The following is a 24,489-nucleotide window of genomic DNA, read 5'->3' on the forward strand; positions in this document are numbered from 1 at the left end:
CTCACCAGCATTAAGGAACATACTTTAAAAAGCAAGTGTCATACAGCACCTGGGGGGTATGGGAGGTACTCAAGTTTGATGCACAGAAGGAATTCAAAAGTACAATTCCTTAGGTGAAGTGCCCCCTCGCCAGCATCAAAGAACCTAGCTTGAGAAAGTGCTAATAGGTAAACCACCTTAAATATAGAGCAAAAATAAAAACTTTATTCACATTCAAAAATATCCTTGCAACTATTTTATACAAAATCCATGCTAATGTGATGCAGCCACTCCAGATGTTGAGGACAACAAATACTGTAGTGATAACCCAGTGCTATTTATTATTATACAATTCACACAGCTCCTGGGGAATGGAAAAATAAGTGTCATCCTACAATGGGGAGCTCAAATATACTGAATCAAGAACTTTTTACCAGCATCATAACACTCTCCCCTGTTTGTGGGGATACTATTTAGCAGCTTGAGCTGTGAAGGTGTCTAGATATACATATTTTAACACTAAATATGCACAGACCTAGATCAACACTAGGTCATCAAATTAATTATAAGTCTGTCTCTGGGATTTGTGTAGACAGGGTATAGCGACTAGGAGAATAATGTGAAAAAAAGATAGTGTTATTTATATTTAATACAGTCACAATACTTCAAGAAATTTTCAGCCATTATTTACAAACATATAAAGCTAATTTTGGGGGAGCTGAAACATCTGGTCTTTAAAGGAAACTGGCATGACACAAAAAAGACCATTGCCTTTTTGTTGCAGCAATGACCTAAATTCAGTATTACAAGTGCCCTTGACTCACATATAACATTAAATAAAAAAAAGCTCTTCACTCACTTGAGTTTCTTGAATAAATTTTTTGCAAGCTGAAAAAAAAGAAGAAAAGTACATCAATACCCTAAATATCAACCCCAACCTAAAAAAAAAAAAAAAAAAAAACTACTGTACAGTGGAAAATCGGTATATGATCAGCTCCCTACTCAAACAAAGTTCAGCACTCAACCAAACAAATATGGCCTGCCAGAACTTCGCTGTAAACTATTTTGACTGGTTTTACAATGAAAAGTACCTTGAAACTGAGCTCAAAGTAGCAGAAATGTTTGATTTTTACCAAAGTTCAAAAGTAAACAAATGCCAAGCGTCCAATACACGTTAACTGGTGAGTCTAATATTCTTTCACAAGTGCACTGAAATTATTTATACCATTTCTACACTAATGCAGTAGTCTGCATAACAGTAAATCTTCTATTTTTTGTAAGAATAAAAATTCAAAGTGGAAAGCCAAAGAAATATAAAGAGGGGCCTGGGGATGTGACTAACGAATAGAGAACTTGTTATTTTAGTGCCAGGAATATCTTTCTTGTTTATTTTGGACCCTATTAGGAAATTGGCATCTTTTGAAATTTGTGTGAAATTGGCAAAATTGCTAAATTCTGACCACTTTATTGGATAGTTGAAATCGGTAAATGGGTGGTTTCTATCGAATGATAGAAAAAATGGAGTTCTAGCGAAATAGTTATGATTTTTGTCGACTAGTACACTGGAATTGGCCGAAAATAGGGCTCAAATTGGGCAAAATCTCCGATGTGTAAACATCATTGAGACTGCTAACTTCGTGAGAGCATAATTCCGCAAGTTTTCCATCAAATTTCATACTTTTGGTGTCATTATGATTGGGAAAAGATTCTCTATATTTTCATATTTTTTTTTTTTTTTAAATTTGGGGACCCTGAGAACAAGTCTTGGAGAGGGCTGGGGACCCTGAAAGGGTTAATAGACAGTCCTTAAGCAACAGAACTCTTGACAGACAAGAACTAATATACTTACACAATGATCAACACAATGCAAGTAATCAAAGAGCTCCTCGCTACACGTCTCTTCTGTCTTGGTACGGGAGGTGACTCTTTCATTGCAGGTAGATAACTTCTCATTCAATTCTATACAATGACCTGAATTTCCACAAGCTTCTTTCATACCATCGATTGGATCCTACAGGCAGGATATTAATAAAATCACAGTTATGAAAAATATTAAAGCAAAATGGTAAGACTAAGGATTTCCTTATTTTTTTTTTTATAAGAAATGAATTACAATGAAACTCTTAAAATTAAATGTTAAATTAATTTTGCCCCTTCTCATACAAGGGTTACCCATGAAAGAAACATGACCAACACTAGAATGGAAACAACCGTTATACTTTATTAAAAAATGCGCACTAAACCTGCAAGTCATACAGCACTGCAAGTATAGTAATGGTGTACAAGGGAAGGGGGTTAGTGGAAGCAAGGGTTAATGTAGGTGTAAAACTGAAATTCAGAGTAAGTGCAACAGGTTAGTTTCCATCAATGGTTAATGGGTTTGCATTAAAGGTGAAGCTTTTAATGAGGCTAGTTAGAACATGCATGTCAGGTCATTGTTGAAGAACATGAACTTTGCATGCTGATAGACAGGACAGTATTAAGACAAGGTGAATTATTAGCATGACTTGCAGAGGTATGCTGGGCATTTCTCCATGTTTAATGCTCTGAACATTTTTAGGAGTGCTCGCACTATCTTTTTAACCCTTTGACTGTTTCAGGCCCCTCTCTGAAACTGTCATTCTATGTCGCTCAATTTTTGAAAAAAAAAAAAAATTATTTTTTCTTATGAAATGATAGAGAATCTTTTCCCGATGGTAATGACACCAAAAGTTCGAAATTTGGTCGAAAACTCGTGGAATTATGCTCCCGCGAAGTTAGCGGTCTCGGCAACATATGCGTATCGGCGATTTCGCCGACTTTGAGCCCAATTTTCAGCCAATTCCATTGTTCCAGTTGACCAAACTCATAGCTATTTCTTTAGAACTCCATTTTGTCTATCAGCTGAGTATAAGAAACCTCCCATTTACTAATTTGGACTACCCAATATGGTGGTCAGAAATTGGCAATTTGGCCAATTTCACGCAAAATAAAAAAGATGCCAATTTCAAAATAGGGTCCAGAATAAACAAGGTAGACATTCGTGGCACTAAAATAACATATGCTCTGTTCATTAGTCACATCTCTAGGCCCCTCTTATATTATTATTGCTTTGATTTTTTATTCATACAAAAAAATACAAAATTTACTGTTATGCAGACGACTGCATTATTGTACAGTGCACTAGTGAAAGAATATTAGACTCCCCAGTTGACGTGTATTGGATGTGTGGTGTGATTTATGTACTCTTGAACATTGGTAAAAATCGAACATTTCCGCTACTTTGAGCTCAGTTTCAAGGTCGTTTTCATCGTAAAAGTAATGAAAATCATCTCTATTTCTGTAATATGTTTTCCATTTTATCACCTAAGACCATGAAAACGCGAATACAACGATAAATACTACACGAAAATACACCTCAAAGTCGGCGTTTTATTCCATCAGCTCATTACGCAATGTGTGCTGCAGGATTTTTTTTATGTGGTGCACACTGACCACACAGACCCATTCTCTCACATGTGGGCTCGCTTTCTCCCACTTGATTTGAAGCCGCTAGAATTATTGAGTAAATAAAAAAAAGACGTATTTATACGTCGAAAACAGTCAAAGGGTTAAAAAAAAAAGAGGGGGAAGGGGGGTTGCTTGCTTGCTTGCTAAAGTTCTAATTAGATCCTTCAGACTATAAAGGGCAGTTTTAGGGAGGTTGTGAGGCTTCCATGACACTTGATGATCAGGATCAAGAAGTTTGATTATCTTATTCAGGGATACAGGAACCATACAAGTGTATAATAATAGGGCATTGCATAAGTTAACCAAGCTTATTTTAAAAACAGAAAACCATGTAAGGGAGTTCACAGAGCTAGGATAGACCCAAGGTTTCCTTAGTTGAGCCGAGTGCATTACCTCTGCACTACATAATACCTTACAGATAACAGTACTGTATTCAAGATTATAAATATAAGAACATTTGTTAATAAACTTGGTATTTAATATCTATTAAGGAATTTAGGCAGGCCAGTTTGGTGGGCTTAAATTCCAGGAAGGGAATGTAGCATGTGCAATTTGAAGGGTGGGTGAGGATATTATGATTTCCAGGGTCATGTGAACAATGATGTGCATGCACTTCTTTGGGTCACCCTGCCTTAGTGGGAATGAATTTTAAAGAATTATTTGTACTATAATTGTAAAGTACTCTCAAATTTACAAATGAAGTAGCTAACAGTATATTTAAACAATACTTGTATATGCTCTAACATACCACAAGATCCTCTTCCTCTTCTTCCTGAAAAAGAAAAAAAAAATGAACCAACCACAGAACACGGTTTTTACACAGCCCTTGTTTTTTTTTTTATCTTCAACACACCAGCCATATCCCACCAAAGCAGGGTGGCTCAAAAAAGAAAAACAAGTCTCTTTTTAACTTTAGTAATGTATACAGGAGAAGAGGTTACTAACCTCTTGCTCCCGGCATTTTAGTCGCCTCTTACAACACACATGGCTAATGGAGGAAGAATTTTGTTCCACTTTCCCATGGAGATAAGAGGAAATAAACAAGAACTAATAAGAAAATAGAAGAAAACCCAGTGGGGTGTGTATATATATGCTTGCACATGCATGTGTAGTGTGACCCAAGTGTAAGTAGAAGTAGCAAGACGTACCTGAAACCTTCCATGTTTATGAGACAAAAAAGACACCAGCAATCCTACCATCACGTAAAACAATTACAGGCTTTCGTTTTTTACACTCACTTGGCAGGACGGTAGTACCTCCCTTGGTGTGTGTAAATGGATAACAGGAATAAATAAAGGGTATATAAATAACATGCTAAAAATATCTAACCAAGACAGGACTCGCAGCAACTGGTTCAAGACTGAAAAATTTAGAACGGATGTAGGTAACCATTGATTTGATAACAGAATTCTGGATGAGTAGAACAAACTCCAGAGTAGCATCATTGAAGTGAAAACTGTGTAGTTTTCAAAATAGGCAAGTAACTGCCTTTATTACACAGCATCACAAGCCAGCACTATCCTAAACAATGCTAAAAGCCTATCAGTACTTTAACTACAACATCAGGTCCTTAAGCAAACACTATGAAGACCTCCTGGCACTCCTTGAATCACTAAAGACACCCTTCTCCTGCATTATTCTTACTGAGACCTGGCTTAAGCAGGACACAATAGATATCTACCCTCTACCAGGATACACAGCAATTCACAACTGCAGACCAAACCAAGTTGGGGGTGGTATTGCAATCTATTACTCTAACCAATTATCTTGTATTAGCACCACTTGCTTTAGTGATGAATTTGGGTAATACATTTTTGCTAATTTTACTGTAAAAAACCTTAAGACACCTATAACAATCGGTGCCATTTACCGGATACCTCACACAAACATCCCAAATTTCAGTGAGAAAATAAAGTCACTAATAACAAACAGACAAATGAATAAGCACCACCTTCTCTTAGCTGGAGACTTCAACATCGACCTTTGCTTACTAGATGATCAGCCTGTAACTGATTTCATCAACAATATCAACAACACACTTCTCATACCAACAATAACTAAACCAACCAGGCTCACTGAGACAAGTGCAACCATAACAGACCACATATGGACCAATATACTAGCCCCCCTTAACCCTTTGAGGGTCGACAGGCCCTCTCCGAAACTCGTTCTCAGGGTCGGCCAAATTTAAAAAAAAAAAAATTATTTTCTCTTACGAAAAGATAGAGAATCTTTTCCCGATCATAAAGACACCAAAAGTTTGAAATTTGATAGAAAACTTACGGAATAATGCTCTCGCAAAGTTAGCGGTCTCGGCGATGTTTACGCATCGGCGATTTTGCCCACTTTGAGCCCCATTTTCGGCCAATTTCACTGTACTAGTCGACAAAAAACATGAATATTTCGCTAGAACTCCATTTTTTCTATCGAATGGGTGCAAGAAACCACTCATTTATGAAATTCAACTATCCAGTACAGTGGTCAGAATTTAGTAATTTTGCCAATTTCACACAAATTTCAAAAGATGCCAATTTCCGAATAGGGTCCAGAATAAACAAGAAAGACATTCCTAGAACTAAAATGATATTTCCTCTAGTCATTAGTAACGTCTCAAGGCCCCTCTTATATTCTTTTGCTTTCCACTTTGAATTTTTATTTTCACAAAAAATATAAGATTTACTGTTATGCAGACTACTGCATTAGTGTAAAAAATGGTATAAATATTATTGGTGCACTTGTGAAAGAATATTAGACTCACCAGTTGACGTGTATTGCACGCTTGGCACGATTTGTGTACTTTTGAAGTTTGGTAAAAATCGAACATTTCTGCTACTTTGAGCTCAATTTCAAGGCACTTTTCTTTGTAAAACCAGTCAAAATCATCTCAATTTCTGTAATATGTCTTCCATTCTATAAAATGAGACCAAGAAAACTAGAATACAACAATAAATACCATACGAAAATACACTGCAAAGTCGCTGATTTATTAAAAAAAAAATGGTCAAAGTTTTTTTTTTCTCATTATGCACTGTGTGCTGCAGGATTTTTTTTAGACTGTGCACACTGACCACATAGACCCATTCTTTCATATGAAGGCCTACCAGCTTTCTCCCACTAGATTTGAGGCCGCTAGAATTTATGAGTACTAGTACGTCAAAAACCCCTACGCGTAAGACGTACTAGTACGACGAAAACCCTCAAAGGGTTAAATCAGGGATAATCACAGATAGCACTACAGACCACTACCCTACCTTCCTCCTGACAAACATTAATAAACCACCACTTGAATACAACAAAGTCTCATTTAGACTCCATGACGAGGCCTCAATAAGGAAGTTCACAACTGACCTAGAGATTGTTGACTGGCCTACAGAATTCTCCAAGGCCAATGGTATTGATGACTGGACAGACATTTTTCTTAACAAATTACTTAGACTATACAACAAACATTGTCCTATAAAAACGAAACAGATCACAAACAAACGGCTTGGTTGCCCATGGCTAACCAGCACCATTCTGAAATCCATTGACAAGAAACATCAATATGAAAAGCAATATAGACAGGGCTTAATACACAAAGATATTCTTAAACACTATTCATCAGTTCTCACCAAAGTAATAAAGAAAGCCAAACAACTATACTACTCCAGTAGATTCACAGACAGTAGAGGAGATATAAAAAAGACCTGGAAAACACTCTCTCAGATTCTAGGGACCCACAAACTGAAAAAAACCCAAGAATATTGTCCTAACTAAACCTAATGAAACACCACTACATCCCACTGACACAGCTAACAAGATAAATGACTTCTTCTCAACCACAGGATCTAATCTCGCCAATAAAATCCCACATACTAATGCCCATGCCGGGGACTACCTCGATGGGAATTTCCCAAATTCCTTCTATCTTGCACCAACTGAGCCCTCGGAAGTCACCGAGATTATAAAGTCACTTAAAAACAACTCAGGGAATCTGTCTAATGTCCCACCATTACTGTACAAGCAAGCGGCCCATATCCTTTTGCATACTATTTCATTACTTTTTAACAAGTCACTAGAAACTAGCACCTTCTCGAAACTACTCAAGATGGCAAGGGTTACACCAATACATAAAGGTGGTGACCCTACAGACTTAAACAACTATAGGCCAATATCAAACTTACCATTGCTATCCAAAATCTTTGAGAAACTCGTGCACAGGAGACTATATTCATTTATAACAGCACAAAACATACTCAACCCCTGCCAATTTGGATTTAGGAAAAATAAAAGCACTAATGATGCAATCATAAAAATGCTAGATCTGCTTTACACAGCATTGGAAAATAAGGAATATCCACTAGGAATTTTTATTGACCTAAGAAAAGCTTTTGACACAGTAGACCACGACATCCTACTCCACAAACTTGACCATTACGGTATAAGAGGCCATGCGCTTGCTTATTTCAAATCTTACCTTACTAATAGGTATCAGTATGTTACCATTAAAGACACAGCATCAACAACATGGCCACTTGATACTGGAGTTCTGCAGGGAAGTGTCCTTGGTCCCCTGCTCTTCCTCATATACATCAATGATCTTCCAAACGTATCCCAACACCTGAAACCCATTCTCTTTGCTGACGACACGACTTATGTCATCTCTCACCCTAATCTTGCCACCCTCAACACCATGGTTAACGAGGAGCTGATCAAAATATCGACTTGGATGACAGCCAATAAACTTACGCTTAACACTGACAAAACCTACTATATTATGTTTGGTAGCAGAGCAGGAGATGCACAAATTAACATTAAGATCGACAACACTCTAATTACCAGACATAATGAGGGCAAATTCCTAGGCCTATACCTTGACAACAACCTGAATTTCAGCACCCATATCCAACACACAACCAAAAAAGTATCCAAAACAGTTGGGATCCTCTCCAAGATACGATACTACGTGCCGCAAAATGCCCTTCTCACACTATACCACTCACTTATTTATCCATACCTCACCTATGCTATTTGTGCTTGGGGATCAACTGCAGCAACACACTTAAAGCCAATAATAACCCAACAAAAAGCTGCAGTAAGAATAATCACTAAATCCCATCCCTGGCAACACCCCCCCCCCACTCTTCGTAGATCTAAACTTACTCCCTGTTCAGTACATCCACACTTACTACTGTGGAATCTACATCTACAGGACCTTAAACTCCAATATCAACCTTGACCTAAAATGCTTTCTTGATAGTTGTGACAGAACCCACAGGCATAACACCAGACACAAACATCTTTACGACATTCCCCATGTCCGACTAAACCTTTACAAAAATTCAATGTATGTCAAAGGCCCTAAAATCTGGAACACCCTACCTGAGAACTCTAGAACTGCAGACACATTCATCACCTTCAAAACTACCATTAGAAAACATCTTATCTCCCTGATACACCCCATCAACTAACTACACGAATACCACCTGGTGGTTCACACTTACACTCACCCATTTGACCATAAACAGAAATATTAATCTCAATCTTAAAATAATGAATCCTATGATACTCCAATACTGAAACTATGTACTGTGCCAAAACAAAAGCATTCACATTGCTAAACTCACAAACTAGTATTTAGTCACTTAGCCATAATACCAACTTACCTCATAATTTGTAATATTTTAAAATAAAGAATTAAACTAAGTCTGCCCGAAATGCCTAGCCATGCTAGGCGTTCTAGTGGTACACTCTGTAATCATTATTTAACTACATGTAAACCCACACAACAACCAAATTCTGTAAATTCAACATTGTAATCTTTATAGAGAATAAACTTTGAATTTGAAAGTACAAGAGTTAGACTTGCCTAGCATGGGCCAGTAGGCCTGCTGAGGTGCTCCTTCCTTCTTATGTTTAGAAATATCTGTAAAACAATTTGTAAGATTTACGGCTAGATGCAGGGACAATTTTTATTGTATATTCACTGCTATAATATTTGTATGGTTTAAAGTCATACGAGGTTAACAGAAAGATAGTTAAATAAATGTAGCTCTTCATATTTGTATACATATGTACACGGCATTTCACTCGTAGGAGGCCATGGGTTATCGTTTATTACAGGCAAAATATACAAGGTAGGCAAATGTAATTGTAACAGTACATTACTGTAGAGATATTCAACGTATCGTATCACAGGAAGTTGAAAGTGGCCGCCTGCTTCCTGCAGGCACCTGGAAACTCGGCGCTTCAAGTTTGCAAACGTCTCAATTAACTGAGCATGGCTGTCAATTGCAGCGGTGATGTTCTCTTTCAGTTGCTGGAATGTGCATGGTTTACTGACAGACCTTTCCCTTCAACATGCCCTGTAAGAAGTCTGGGGGATCTGGAGACCTTGGTGGCCATAGTCCTTTGGATAAGATAAGATATGGATATTCATGAATCTTATGTGGATTCGCTTGAGCCCACAAGTGTGTATTCTGAGAACTGACATACCAAGACAGGTGAAACCACACTTTGTCTGAGAAAAAGATTATGTCCAGGATGTCATCGTTTTCAGCCAAGGTCTGAAACCAGTTACAGTATGACACCCTTTGTGCTAAGTTTCTGCCCTATGGACACTTGATATGGACGAATGCTCCCTTTTTTTTGCCGCTCTGTGGCAAGTAGCAGGTGAAAAGTCAATCTCTTGGGACAGCTGTCGTAAGGACTTGCTTGGTGAGTTAAGCAACTTGTCAAGCACATCCTGCACTATTTCCTCGGCCATTGCAGGGCGGCCGCCCCCATGGACATTCACCGACATGCCTGTTTTTTCCATTTTTTCACCATCTTCTGTTCCTTGAGGGCGCTGCAACATTAAACCGTTTTCTGAAATCAGAGTGCGTAGCCTTGAATGAGCCCGTAGTCAAATACAATTTTATTAAGAACACTTTCTGCTCAATGGTATACATATCTACCATACCAAGACTGGCTGCGAGCTGAGCTCATCAGTGGAGGAAACAAGACATCGGAAGTTTATGCTGGTTGCTATGGCGGCTGTATTATGATGCCACGCCGGCCAGATATGTCGGAGACTTGTTGCATTTAAACATCTCTATCCGTGATAAATGGTTAAAAACCAGGTTGAAGATCGAGACACTTATGCAACATATGGGAATCTTTATTGAAGAAACATTTCACCACACAGTGGCTTCATCAGTCCGTACAAATGAGAATGGTGAAGAACAGTAGTGGTTTGAGGTAATCAGTCCCTCAGCCTGAGTCAATGTAATCAGTCCATTAACCTGTAAACGGTCCAAGCAGATCTACGTTCACATGTGTAGTGCTACAAAAGTAGACCTACTTTTTTTTACAGTTTCAAATATAACAAAAAAAAAAAGTAGATCTAAGTTTTTTTTGCATATTTTCAAATGTAAAAAAACAAAAAGATGATCTACTTTCTTTACATACTTTCAAATGTTGAAAAAACGTATATATACGTTTGGACCGTTTACGGGTTAATCTCACTGCACAAATTTATAGCATTTTAACAAACAGATTCCAGCTTGCAGCTGGCAATCTGGAACTGTTTGGCTGATTGACGCCATTCATTTATAATCTTCTGTTGCAAACAGTTGTTAGCGGGGATTATAGCACTTCGCAGATGGAGGTTGTCTCATTACTGGAAAGATGGGTCTTGATAGAAATGTGGAGCAGGAGTGTAGATTATTGAATGACAGTGCCTTCAGCAAAGATGTTGGAAACATGTTTGGCACGGAGTTGGTGGCGACCATGCAGTCTTCTCATAGCACCTTTCTCTGGGTAAAGCTGAAGATGTACTTATGTTTACCGCAGTTCTATTTAAAGTGACGACAGTGGAGCTTCTGGGAGGTGTCATCACTCGTTATAGTGCATTTTCTCAGCACCGGTTGCCGCAGATCGCAGCACGCAGGAAGAGCCTATACCATCACGCAGTTTGCAACGCAGGAAGAAGTGGGAGTAGCTGACGCTTTACACAGTGGGTTTTCACAGATTTTTGTGTCTGTTCGCGGTCGCTTTGCAGAGCAGAACATCGCGAAAGCGAAGAGCGTTGCTCCATCTCCTTCTTCAGTGAACTGATTGAAGTTTCTATCTGCCGAGTCGTCCGAGCATTGAACGCTGAAAGCCAGAGTTGGCGCAGGAAGAATGTCGTCAACGCTAACGAGCCAGCAGCCGCACCCAAGCGAATAATGGCAGGAGAACGTCGCTTCTTAGACGTTCCATGCAGCAGGTTCACAGAACGCACCGAGCGGCGCAACTCACGGCAGTCCGTGTCCGCGAGAGGCATTTTCAGCAAACGACGCAAAGCCAACACAGTCTCATCCATAAATGATGAAATGCTGGTTGGAATGGAAGATCAAGTGACCAACATTTTTTCAGCAAGAAGAGACGATGGTCTGTTTAGTAGTGTTTCAGTGAACAAAGCACGCTGCTGGAGTGTTTCACCCCGATGCTGGGATAAAAGGTGACGCGATTGAGACCAACATTATTCCTTCGTCTGTCACCTGGCTCCGTTATGTTGACGACATTCTCCTCATAACTCCTAAACGCTTCAACGTTCAAGCTCTCCAAGACAAGCTCAACCAGGTCGAGCCTTCAATCCAGTTCACACTTGAAGAAGAGGTCGACAACACTCTTCCTTTCCTTGATGTTCTACTCTGCAAAGCTGACCACGAACTTCGTTTTAAAGTCTATCGAAAACCCACCAACCAAAACGATCTTCTCCACTTCTACTCTCACCACGACACCAAAACCAAACGTGGTGTAATTATAGGCTTCTTCCTGCGTGCACTCAGAATCAGCAGCAACGAGTTCCTTGAGGAAGAATGCACTATAATTGAACAGGTATTTTCCAAACTCCACTATCCTCGTCACTTCATCAGAGACTGCAGACGGCGAGCACTAAACATCTTCAACACACCCAGAGAAGACACTGCCGAGAAGAGATACATAGTCCTTCCCACCAACTCCATTGCCAAACATGTTTCCAACATCTTTGCCAAAACATCATTCCAAGTATCTACCTCCACAACCACGACCATCAAGGACATCACCAGTAGTAGGCAGGACAAGCCTCCATCCTCTGCAGGGGTATACATAATCCCTTGTAATGACTGCAACAAGTTATACGTGGGCGAAACATCAAGGGACCTCCAAACACGTATTTCAGAACACCAATACGCAAGCAGGTCTGACGATACAAGGAATGCCTGCGTACAACACCGTAATTCACACAACCACTTGATAAACTACAGAAACTCAAGACTTATCGCCACAGAAGACAACACTCAATACCGAAGAATCCTGGAATCATCACTTATTTCTATATCCGACAACTTCAACCAGAATAGTGGCTTCTATAACATAGCTGAACCACTTGCCAAGAAACTTCTTCATCGCTATCCCACATAAGAACACTGTAGAAGGTCTGCTCACAAACTTGTCCAGTCTCCTTTCCAAGCTACCCAAGTTTTTAGACTCTACAACCCAACTCGGTACATCATCAGATGCAGCATTCTTCACCTGACCTCAGCCGGACTATAAATACTCGCGTTCCTTCCACCCCAGGTAGTTCTGTTTGTGACTTGAAAAAGCCCACTGTGTGGGCGAAACGTAGTCAATAAAGGATCACATTATACTGCATTTGTGTTTATATTGCCATTGTGTCGGTATTTTATACCATTTATTTCCAACGGGTTAATCTTGTTGAGGACTGATCACCTCAAACTCTTCCTATTCTTCACCATTCTCCTTTGTATGGACTGATGAAGCCACTGTGTGGCAAAACGTTTCTTCAATAAAGATTCCCATATGTTGCATAAGTAACTCAAATCTTCAACATGTCTATCCCTGTGGTACTCTTGTAGTTGCAAGTCTTGTTTGTATATTATAACAGTAAACAATAACTCGGGGCCTCCTACAAATACAAATGTGCATTTCTCTGTAAAGATTACAATATGGGGTTTACACACGAGATATTGGTTACAGTGTGTGGTTTACATATAAAATACTAATTGCAAAGAGGGCCACCATCATGCCTAGCATGACTAGGCATTTTGGGCAAACTAAAAATAATTCTATATTGATACAGGTTATGGAACATATTGATATTAAAACTAGGTAACTACATTACAGTTTGTAAATTTAGCAATGAGAATGGTTTTGTCTTGGCATGATGAGTTTATTATAATCAAGGGGGAGCGCTAAACCCGTAGGATTATACAGCGCCTGGGGGAGGGGAGATGGAAGGTATTCAGGCTCAATTCAGGGAAACGGATCATAGATCCAATTCCCTAGATCAAGAGCCCCTCACCAGCATCAAGGGACCTTCCTTGAGGAATGATAAGAGTTGGTGTACAGTTACATAAACTCTCATACATAGCAACATGTGTAGGTTACCTAGGATAACCCCCAAAAAAGGTTAACTTATTTTCATTGTATTAATAAAGAGACATGCAATATTATCACGTAAGTTATCCAGGCTTTGCTATAGTAATCGGCGACTTGGTAAAGTCGGCGAGATTATCTGGAAATTTTATTACATTACTCATTACATACACTCTTAAGCGAGATAATTTTAAGCAAGTTTATTCAGGTATACACAAATAGTTACATAGATTATAATACATAGCAGCATATGTGTAGACAACCTGGGATAACCCAAAAAAGTCAGTGACATTTCTATTGGGGTTCTTTCCGGTCCAAGAAGGTGGATACATGAATGAATTTAAAATTATGCAAATGTGCAACGTTTTTTAAAGATACAATTTACAACGTTTGTAAACGATGTAAATCTATCGAAGAATTGCAAAGCCTGGTGACCGAAATTTTAAGTTCCCAAATGTTTCACATGTATAATTTGCATATTTGTCGGCATTATATACACCTGTATTTACACATGTCAGTATTATTTACTTGTAATACAAAAGTGAGAGGGATCTAAGTCCCTCAGAATCAAAAATGCAGGAGACAGCACCGGCAGCCATTCCCTCCCTCCACCCCTGACCGTCACAACCTAATAACAATATTAATCCTGTAATGCACCAAATTACAAAATACTGCAACTGTTAGCCACCTCTTCCTCCTCGGGGTCGTCGTTGTAGACGGTAATATCGTCGACAGCCATGGTAGTAAGTGGAATACAGAGAGGAGCGAGTGGAGGCAACAGACCGTGTACAGCTGTAGTTCACTACTGGGTACACACACCCTCCTGGGGAGGGAGGGAGGGGGGGAAGGAAGGGGAAGGGGAAGGGGAAGGGGAAGGGGAAGGGGAAGGGGAAGGGGAAGGGGAAGGGGAAGGGGAGAGGGAAGAGGGGAGGGGAGGGGGACTGTCTTATACCGTGTCTCAGGCCACAATGTAGATGGCGCTATGCACAATATTTTTTTCTTCATTGGTACATTAACATCGTATTTGAAGAGGAAGCGTTAAATCCGTAGGGGTTATGCTTTGCTCTCATTCCAACAGCACGTCCATTAAAATCCACTGTCTTCATTCACTCCTATTTATCAGGCTAACGCAAACCCCAATGGAAATAAATCACTCTGATTTTTTGGGGTTGTCCTAGGTTCTCTACACATATGCTGCTATGTACGATAATTCTATGTAACTGTATTTGTTACTTGTCGGTTTTTCAAACCATTCATCTCTGTGAACAGTGTCAAGTTCCAGTATCGATTAGCCACATTCTGTTAGACTGCCCTATCAACGAGCACGCAGAATTTACCTCCAACGTCGTCTTCGTTCTACTACTCTCTCTTTACCTTCCCTTCTTGCTGATGGACCCTCCTTTAATCCTGACTCTCTCATTGACTTCTTGACAACGACTGATTTACTCCACAAACTGATGATACTTTTCGCACTCCCCTCAGCCCTTTCTAGTTCAGTCTCTTGCTGCCCTTAACCCTTTCACCATCCACTACCCCGCTGTTATCCGTAACCTATTACTCATCCATCTCCCTTTTGCCACCTGATGCCCTCGCTTCCTTCCTGCCCTGCAGCGCTGTATAGTCCTTGTGGCTTAGCGCTTCTTTTTGATAATAATAATAATTCAAACCATTCATCATAACTGTATTTGTGTATACCTGAATAAACTTACTTACTGGTGGCTAGAATTCAAAGCCTCCTTTCAACTGTTCCTGGGACAACCCTACCCTTCTACCTTAGATTTATAAACCCTCCTCATCATCCTATTCCTCTCTGTCCTCTGGACATAATTAAACCACCTTAATAACCTCTATTCAGCCTGCTGAATTATACACTTGATGACTTCACATTTTACAGTTTTCTGCATATTAGTTAAGTTTATTCAGGTACAGGTACACAAATAGTTACATGTATCATCATACATAGCAGCATGTGTAGATTACCTAGGGTAAGCCAAAAGAGTCAGTCAGTGAATTATTTACATTGGGGTCCGCACCGCACATTGTTCTCAAACATGACATCACTGCCTCTAATGGTTAATGGGGTTTAAAGCCTATTGATTAAAACCTCATTAACCCTTTGCCTTTAAACCCCATTAACCATTTCCCTTTAAACCCCATTAACCATTTGCCTTTAAACCCCATTAACCATTTGCCTTTAAACCCCATTAACCATTTGCATTTAAACCCCATTAACCGTACTATAATCTCTAAAATTTGGATTGAAATAAAATATTAGCAGTACACTTCTCCGTGTACGTCTCCAGCATCTGCAGCTGCTGCTGTGCTGTAATGTTCAAAAGCTCATGGATTACACCTGATTCACAAAATCGTAATGACACGATTGCAAACAAACCATACCACGCGTGGGGTTAGAACCCGCGATCAGTCTCAAAACTTCGGACTGTGGCGTTAGCCACTGGGTCAGCTAGCCCAGTTTTAACCATACCACGGGCGGGTTCTAACCCTGCCCGTGGTATGGTTTGGATTACACCTATATAAATGTATAAAAGGGTATCGCTACACTGGTGCCCTCCTTTTTTTTCTTTATGAATCAGCTTTTCTTAGCATAGATGTCTCAACACACCACTTTCCCTTATCTATTCTATGGTTTGCCTTATTTTTCATAGCTATCTGCAGACATGTCTGCTCCCAAATCCCTAAGGTACATCCACTTCCTCCAATCTAAGTCTAAACTTTTTTTTGTTACCCTCAGGCTCAATTCAGGGAACTGAAGCACAGATCCAATTCCCTCGACCAAGTTTATTGTTATTATAATCATGGGGGCCCTAGATCAAGAGCCCCTCACCAGCAGTAGGCCCTGCTTTACAGCACTTCCCTTTAGGCATTTTGCTAATACAGCAGGTTTCAATTATACCCATTCTTCATTAATTCAGACTTCCTACAATACAGTGCAGCCTCAAATTTTGAACTTAATTAGTTCCAGGAGCTAGTTCTAAAGTCGAAAAGTTTGAAAGGTGAAGCAATATTTCCCCTAAGAAATAATGGAAATACAATTAATCCGTTCCAGAAACCCAAAAATATTCACAAAAAAAAAAAAATACATTATATAGATATTATTACATACACACAACAAATATACATATTGTACAATTATTAATAAATTTAAATAAACATATAAAATAACATTTTTACTTACATTTATTGAAGATTGGTGATGGCATCTGGAAGATAGAGGAGATAGGGAGTTGGGGTTAGTGTTTGGAAGGGGAATATCCCTCCATAAGGACTTTAAGTATCAAAACCCTCTCTGGGGTTACTTCCCTTCTCTGTCTTTTAATGCCACTAGGACCAGCTTGAGTCACTGGACCCCTGTCTCACAAAATAACTCTCCACAGTCCTGTTTCTGCCACCTCTAAGATTTCCCTAAAATGGGACATGGTTCTGTCACTGAACTTGTTGCAAAGATGGCTTGTTTCAGCTTCCTCAGGGTGGTACTTCTCCACAAACATTTGGACATCATTCCACTTGGCACAAATCTCCTTAATCTTAATCTTTCTTTACCACAGGGGTACCACTAGCAAATTTCTTTGGGCCCATGGTAGCTTATTTCACAGTCCCACAAGCACTAAACACAATGAATTAATCGTAAAATGTTTGAATGAGACCGTAGGTTAGTGTTCACTCAAGCATCAACAAAGGCAGACTGGCTCATGATGCCTGCGTGGGGACGCAGACAGAGCGGGCTGGCGGACAGGTCCGGTACCTGGCGGTTTGAAAGAAGGGGCGAGTTCAATAATAGGGACAAAGTTGGTTCGAAAAAAGCAGTTGATTTTCGAAGAGTTCAATAAGCGATACGTTCGAAATTTGAGGATCCACTGTATATATATTCACCAGTCGCCATAAACTAAGGACAAAAATATTTTATGGCAAGTAATGTGCGTACTGTGTGTGCATTCTTAGGCCTATTATAATAAAAAAGAAGCGCTAAGCCACAGGGGCTATACAGCGCTGCATTCTTAGGCCTAGCTCGCTTAATATATGATACTGTAAACATATTTTCAGGCTTTTATGTGCATTTGAAAATGAAAAAAAAGGCTATTTCACTCTACAGCAGTAGCCCAGAATATAGTGAAAAAAAAAAGGCTGTTTCACTTCAGAGAGATTTTTGCTTTACAGCAGTAGCCAAGAACCTAACCTGCTGTATAAGCAGGGCCTGTCTGTATGTTAAACAATGATGACAACATTTCCCTGTCAAAGTCCTACTTTCACCGAGTAGTATTACCCCTCCATCCTACATATCCTACCCTGAGACTGCACATAAAATCTAACAGATTTTATGTGCATAGTCCACACATTTGAAACATTTGTCACATGGTTCCCCTATCCACCTAATTGTATGCCTTTTCTAAATCCATTAATGCAACAACCAGCTCTTTACTGCTCACTTGTAGTATATGCTTTGATAAACACTACTGCGACAGTGTTCAACCTTTAAGAGTTATCACCGCATTTGGGAAATGGGAGATAACCAGGTTTGGCTCAAGAAAGGCGAGGATAGCTCCAATTTCTTAAAGGGATTGCACTTTCAACTCAGTTATGTTTCTACTGATGATCAAGTTCCAACAGTACCTCATGTCTTTTATGCTGCCAAAGACCATTACATCAGGAGTAAAATAATTTGTATAAAATTAAACAGGAAAAACTGATAACACATCTCTGGTGTACATTTTATTCAGTAATGAAACAAAATTTGTAACTAAATGCAAATATTTCAAAATATGTCATTTCCTTTAGGTTTCTATTCAATGTGTTTGTGATGAAATACTCTGAACTCATGCCTTTAGGAATTTTGCATGATGATCAAAATGTTCTCCCATAAAGGTCGAGATGAAGTAATACGAATGGTCATAGTCCTCTTGCATACGCAGGACTATTTGCACTCCCCCAGCAGCACATGCGCCTACTAAATTGTCTGGAAGCAGCTGACCTTGTGAAAGGAAGTTATCTGACTTACCCTGTGAATGAACAACACATCATAATTATAAAAGGCTTATCAATTCAGTATCTTAACAACATCAAACTTTGGGACAGATATGTCACAATCCTAAGATAAATTTGCGATCTTTGAGCATTTGATGACATTTGCCTTTTATTGCAACATTATTTGAAAAACATGAAATTTAAATTTTTACTGGCAGGACTCTAGGGCCATAGGAAATGTTACATGCTACTTGAGATAATAATGATGAATTGTGTACAAAATGATTAATGGCAACAGTGAGGCATATTACAATCAGGTGGACACTTAAGTTTTTGGTGACAACTTATTAAATGTCTCTTGTCTGGTACATTGGTAATTCACATCCAGAATGTGCCACCTCTTTATATGGTTATGTGGTGGAGAATGAAGAGATTAATATAGAATATACTATAATTTTTCTGAGATACAGATAATTCAATTTATTTTAAGTACAGGAGAGCCCCACTTTACAATGATTTGCTATCACAGTGTCTGTGCACCACTCTCTTTGTTTACACCCTCCGTGAGCTCCACGTCTCTCGATTCTGTCTGGAAACTCCAAAATTTTAAGTGTTTTAAGGTTACTGCATATTTTTATACATACTCTGGTAACTGTACTTACAGGTACCTGTACCTAAATAAACTCACACACTGTGCTGGCGTGCACGTACAAATTAAAATCACAAAGAGTATCTCACTAGTGTTGAAGATGCAATAAGCATGGTAATGATGATAATAGCTTTGGGGCATCTTAAATCTATAGACTTTTTATTAATCTATCTTTGAGATGTGTATAGTATTACTGGGGGGGGGGGATGTAGAAAAATATTCCTTTCGTATGCCTTCACTCATAACATTATTCGTTCTAAAAATGGTGTGTTGCATGAGACTGGGAGTGTTGCTGTTATTCATTCTACTGCACCAATGTGAAGACAACTTGTATATAAAGTAAGGTGCTTGTATTGCGGGGAAAAAAGCTTCGCAAACGCATGCATGATGTGAAATGAACACACATCAACAGAAAGCGTTCGTCTGACCACCCACCACCCGTTCACTCTCAGTCTGTTTACATTCTCCATGTATCTTTCATACACAATGGCATCTAAGGGTAGCTGTGATAAAAAGAGGAGTCATAAGCCTCTTACTTTAAATGTCAAGTTAGAAATGATTAAACTCAGTGAACAAGGTATATTGATGGCAATAAGCATAATAATGATAATAATAATTGCTCTGGGGTGCTTTAAATGTTGTATATTATTACAGACATTTTCATTAATCCATCTTTGACTTTTTTCAAAATTATATAATATGCTACATATCATATGAACAAAATATATACAATCATAGTAAAGCAAAAATATATAACTACGATTTCCTATAATAAATACTACTCACCTCTCACCCTACATTAAGACTACAAATATTTTAAGGTAAGTATGAGTTCGGGAGAGGGGTGGGATTAAATTATGGGGAATCAAATTCAGAATGGGAATTAACACAGTTACTTTTTGCTGATGATACTGTGCTTATGGGAGATTCTAAAGAAAAATTGCAAAGGTTAGTGGATGAGTTTGGGAATGTGTGTAAAGGTAGAAAGTTGAAAGTGAACATAGAAAAGAATAAGGTGATGAGGGTATCAAATGATTTAGATAAAGAAAACTTGGATATCAAATTGGGGAGGAGGAGTATGGAAGAAGTGAAAGTTTTCAGATACTTGGGAGCTGACGTGTCGGCGGATGGATTTATGAAGGATGAGGTTAATCATAGAATTGATGAGGGAAAAAAGGCAAGTGGTGCATTGAGGTATATGTGGAGTCAAAAAACGTTATCTACGGAGGCAAAGAAGGGAATGTATGAAAGTATAGCAGTACCAACACTCTTATATGGGTGTGAAGCTTGGGTGGCAAATGCAGCAGCGAGGAGACGGTTGGAGGCAGTGGAGATGTCCTGTCTAAGGGCAATGTGTGGTGTAAATATTATGCAGAAAATTTGGAGTGTGGAAATTAGGAAAAGGTGTGGAGTTAATAAAAGTATTAGTCAGAGGGCAGAAGAGGGGTTGTTGAGGTGGTTTGGTCATTTAGAGAGAATGGATCAAAGTAGAATGACATGGAAAGCATATAAATCTATAGGGGAAGGAAGGCGAGGTAGGGGTCGTCCTCGAAAGGGTTGGAGAGAGAGGGTAAAGGAGGTTTTGTGGGCAAGGGGCTTGGACTTCCAGCAAGCGTGCATGAGCGTGTTAGATAGGAGTGAATGGAGACGAATGGTACTTGGGACCTGACGATCTGTTGGAGTGTGAGCAGGGTAATATTTAGTGAAGGGATTCAGGGAAACCGGTTATTTTCATATAGTCGAACTTGAGTCCTGGAAATGGGAAGTGTACAATGCCTGCACTTTAAAGGAGGGGTTTGGGATATTGGTAGTTTGAAGGGATATGTTGTGTATCTTCATACGTATATGCTTCTAAACTGTTGTATTCTGAGCACCTCTGCAAAAACAGTGATTATGTGTGAGTGTGGTGAAAGTGTTGAATGATGATGAAAGCATTTTCTTTTTGGGGATTTTCTTTCTTTTTTTGGGTCACCCTGCCTTAGTGGGAGACGGCCAACTTGTTGGGAAAAAAAAAAAAAGAAAAAAAAAAAGAGCATACTATATACAATGGAACCTCAAAAATCGAACTGCTATCAACACGACCAATTATGTAAATGTATTTTTATAAGTGCTTTTATAAGTGTATTTTTGAGGGTCTGAAATGGACTAATCTAATTTACATTATTCCTGATGGGAATAAATTTATTCGGTAAAGGCACTCGAACAGGGTTCTGGACCGAAGAAAGTTCGATATTTGAGGCTCCACTGTATTCATTTTACTTTTTTGTGCCCAGTTCTATTGCTAACTTAACCCCTTGACTGTCGCAACCCCAAATCCTGGGGTGTCTCCTGGTGTCAGGAGAGAAAAAAAAAAAAAAAAAAAAATTACTTTTTCTAATGAAATGATACAGAATCTTTTCCCGATGGTAATGACACCAAAAGAACGAATTTTGATGGAAAACTGACAGAATTACGCCCTCGCGAATTTAGCGACCTTGGCGATATTTACAAATTAGCGATTTCGCCCATTTTGAGCCCTATTTTGTGCTAATTCCGTTGTTCCAGTCGACTGAACTCATAGCTATTTCTTTAGAACTCCATTTTTTCCATCGAGTACAAGAAACTGCCCATTTACCGATTTCAACTCCGCAATAACATGGTCAGAAATTTGCAATTTGGCCAATTTCATGAAAATTAAAAAATATGACAATTTCAAAATAGGGTCCAGAATGAACAATGCAGACATTCCTGGCTCTAAAATAACATTTTCTTTGGTCATCAGTCACGTCTCCAAGCCCCTCTGATATTACTCTTGCTTTCTATTTTGAATTTTTATTCAAACAAAAAAATAGAAGATTTACTGTTATGCAGACTACTGCAATGTTGTAACAATAGTATAAATAATGTCAACCCATTCATGACTGCATATTAGAATGGCTACTTGGACATATAATGGACAATGACATCATTTGTTTACTTTTGAACATCAGCAAAAATCAAACATTTTCCCCTACTTTGAGCTCCATTTCCAGGTTCTTTTCATAGTAAAACCAATCAAAATCACCTCTATTTCTATAATATGTTTTCCATTCTATCAAATTTTTTTTTCTCATTATGCACTGTGTGCTGCAGCATTTTTTTTATATGATGCACACTGACCCATTCTCTCACAAGTGGGCCTACCAGCTTTCTCCTGCTTGATTTGAAGCCACTAGAATTTATGAGTACATATACGTCAAACACGGTGGCTTGTAAGACGTATATATAGGACCAAAACAGTCAAAGGGTTAATATATAATAGTATAAATATGTTATCAGGCATTTGTATACATTTAAAAGTGAAAAAAAAAAAAGGCGATTCATTTTACAGTGGTAGCCTGGAACCTAACCCCCAATATAAGCAGGGCCCTCCTGTATAGCCTGATCTCGAAAGTCAGCTAAACGAGTGCAGCAAAATTTACGAAGAGGTCTGGAAAGTCCTAGGATGTACTGTACTGTACTATATTCTATTAAGGAATTTTTTTTGGTCAGTGATGTACCCTATTTTTGATGGGTAGGTGGATACACTTTCTTACCTGATCCACAAAGATCTCCAGGGGAGGACCACTGTACTTTTTGGCAAGCTCACAGGCATCATACTCTTTCCAAGCATCCTTGTTCTCAGCACCAAGGTAACCAGTGAAAGCTTTAACTCCCCAAGGACAATTAATAGGATTGCAGATTGGGGAAAAGGCTGATACAGATTTGTACTGGCCTGGGTTCTTTAAGGCACATATCAGAGCTCCATGACCTCCCATGCTGAATATCAAAAAAAATAAATATAAATTTTTAGATATACAAAATACATCAAGAATGGTACACAATACCAACAAGATGAAAACTGAGACACATGTGCAACATCTGGGTATCTCTACTGTAGACGTTTCACCATCCAGGACGTGTCGCCATCCAGTGGCTTTATCAATACAGATTCTAGGACATAATTTGAAGACAGTAGAATTATATACAAAAGATGAGGTAATCAGTCCCTCAGCCTTGGAGTTGGTGTGAAGAGCACCATAATCGTGAAGATTCTGGAGCAGAGGCAAGGAGACTGGCGCCTATATACTAATGCCAGGTGGATTGGGACGGGTAGCAGACGAGGGCATAGTCACTAGTAGGAGGGATTTCCCAGTGAAAGTAGGTCATACCCAAAGGGATAGGTAAGTTGTATTAGCCATCTTTTGTATAGTTCTACTGTCTTCAAATTATGTCCTAGAATCTGTATTGATAAAGCCACTGGATGGGAAAACATCTACAATAAAGATATCCATATGTTACACATGTGTCTCAGTTTTCATCTTCAAAATATTTTAAGAAATTTTCTCAGATAATTATCTGGTATTCAATGCACAACAGGTATACAATACTACAGTATATATTTCAATAATGATAATTAATAGATAGAAGTGAGTAGAGCTACCTTGGTGGGACATATCTGGTGTACAGTACAGGAAAAGATAAGACAGCCACAATAAGGGATTGTAAATAAAAAGTAAAAAAGGGTTTTGCATGAATGGAAATAGATGCATCATGTTTGTGCCTGAACATGATTTTATTAAATAACTACTGATACTGAACCAAGTGGGCATTACATTGTAAACCAAATGATATATGGAGATGGTAAACTGATAAAATTATAGGAGGGTCATATATAAATTGATGCAAATGCATTAAGGAAGATAAAAGTATGAAACTAGTAAGAGATATAAAAGAACTTCACTTGCATGCCTTAGCCATGAGCAAGACACCCATGAAGCCAAAACAATATGGGTAAGTGAAAGACTAGACAGTAGTTACTGAAAATTACTGAAAAACCTGTTAAGAGATATGAAACAGGTTTTTTCAAATATTGTAACCCAAAATTTGTAATTGTTAAAAAATAAGGATGTGAACAATCTTGAAGCTTATAGATAAAATGTAAAGAAATATACATTCTAAAATTTGCTGAAGTTTATACTCTTATGACTATGCAAAGTGAGAAAGTTTTG

At 38.7% G+C, this 24,489-nt stretch overlaps 2 protein-coding genes across 6 annotated transcripts in view; both read right to left on the reverse strand.

Moving 5' to 3' along the window:
* Positions 1-607: 607 nt before the first annotated feature.
* LOC128705389 (cytochrome b-c1 complex subunit 6, mitochondrial) lies at positions 608-14,687 on the reverse strand. 2 transcript variants are annotated; one of them, XM_070087770.1, is made up of 4 exons: positions 14,540-14,677; positions 4,217-4,240; positions 1,829-1,990; positions 608-867 (listed from the first exon to the last, which is right to left on the reverse strand). In XM_070087770.1, exons 1-4 carry the CDS (start codon positions 14,588-14,590, stop codon positions 835-837), a joined length of 270 nt encoding a protein of 89 aa, XP_069943871.1. In that variant the 5' UTR covers positions 14,591-14,677; the 3' UTR covers positions 608-834. The 2 variants fall into 2 exon arrangements, with proteins under 2 accessions (XP_069943871.1, XP_069943872.1); XM_070087771.1 differs by lacking the exon at positions 4,217-4,240 and having other exon boundaries at positions 14,540-14,687.
* Positions 14,688-18,566: 3,879 nt separating this feature from the next.
* Positions 18,567-24,489, reverse strand: part of LOC128685812 (S-formylglutathione hydrolase) — a 69,556-nt gene continuing 63,633 nt past the window's right edge. For all 4 annotated transcript variants that reach the window (XM_070087774.1, XM_053772488.2, XM_053772487.2 and 1 more), the window contains exons 6-7: positions 23,035-23,257; positions 18,567-18,866 (exon numbers count right to left, since the gene is read on the reverse strand). In XM_070087774.1, the coding sequence (XP_069943875.1) occupies positions 18,684-18,866; positions 23,035-23,257 (406 nt within the window). In that variant the 3' untranslated portion in view covers positions 18,567-18,683. The remainder of the gene's footprint in view (positions 18,867-23,034; positions 23,258-24,489) is intronic.

This window comes from Cherax quadricarinatus, chromosome 23 (assembly GCF_038502225.1).
Source record: "Cherax quadricarinatus isolate ZL_2023a chromosome 23, ASM3850222v1, whole genome shotgun sequence".
Taxonomy (NCBI): domain Eukaryota; kingdom Metazoa; phylum Arthropoda; class Malacostraca; order Decapoda; family Parastacidae; genus Cherax; species Cherax quadricarinatus.

Excerpts from the sequence above, each read along its gene's own strand:
- LOC128705389 (XM_070087770.1), bottom strand. The coding sequence starts at position 14,590 with ATGGCTGTCGACGATATTACCGTCTACAACGACGACCCCGAGGAGGAA. Across the intron at positions 4,241-14,539 it reads ACGACCCCGAGGAGGAAGAG|GAAGAAGAGGAAGAGGATCT; the intron begins GTGGCTAACAGT and ends TTTCTTTTTCAG. Across the intron at positions 868-1,828 it reads TGCATTGTGTTGATCATTGT|CTTGCAAAAAATTTATTCAA; the intron begins GTAAGTATATTA and ends CTTTTTTTTCAG.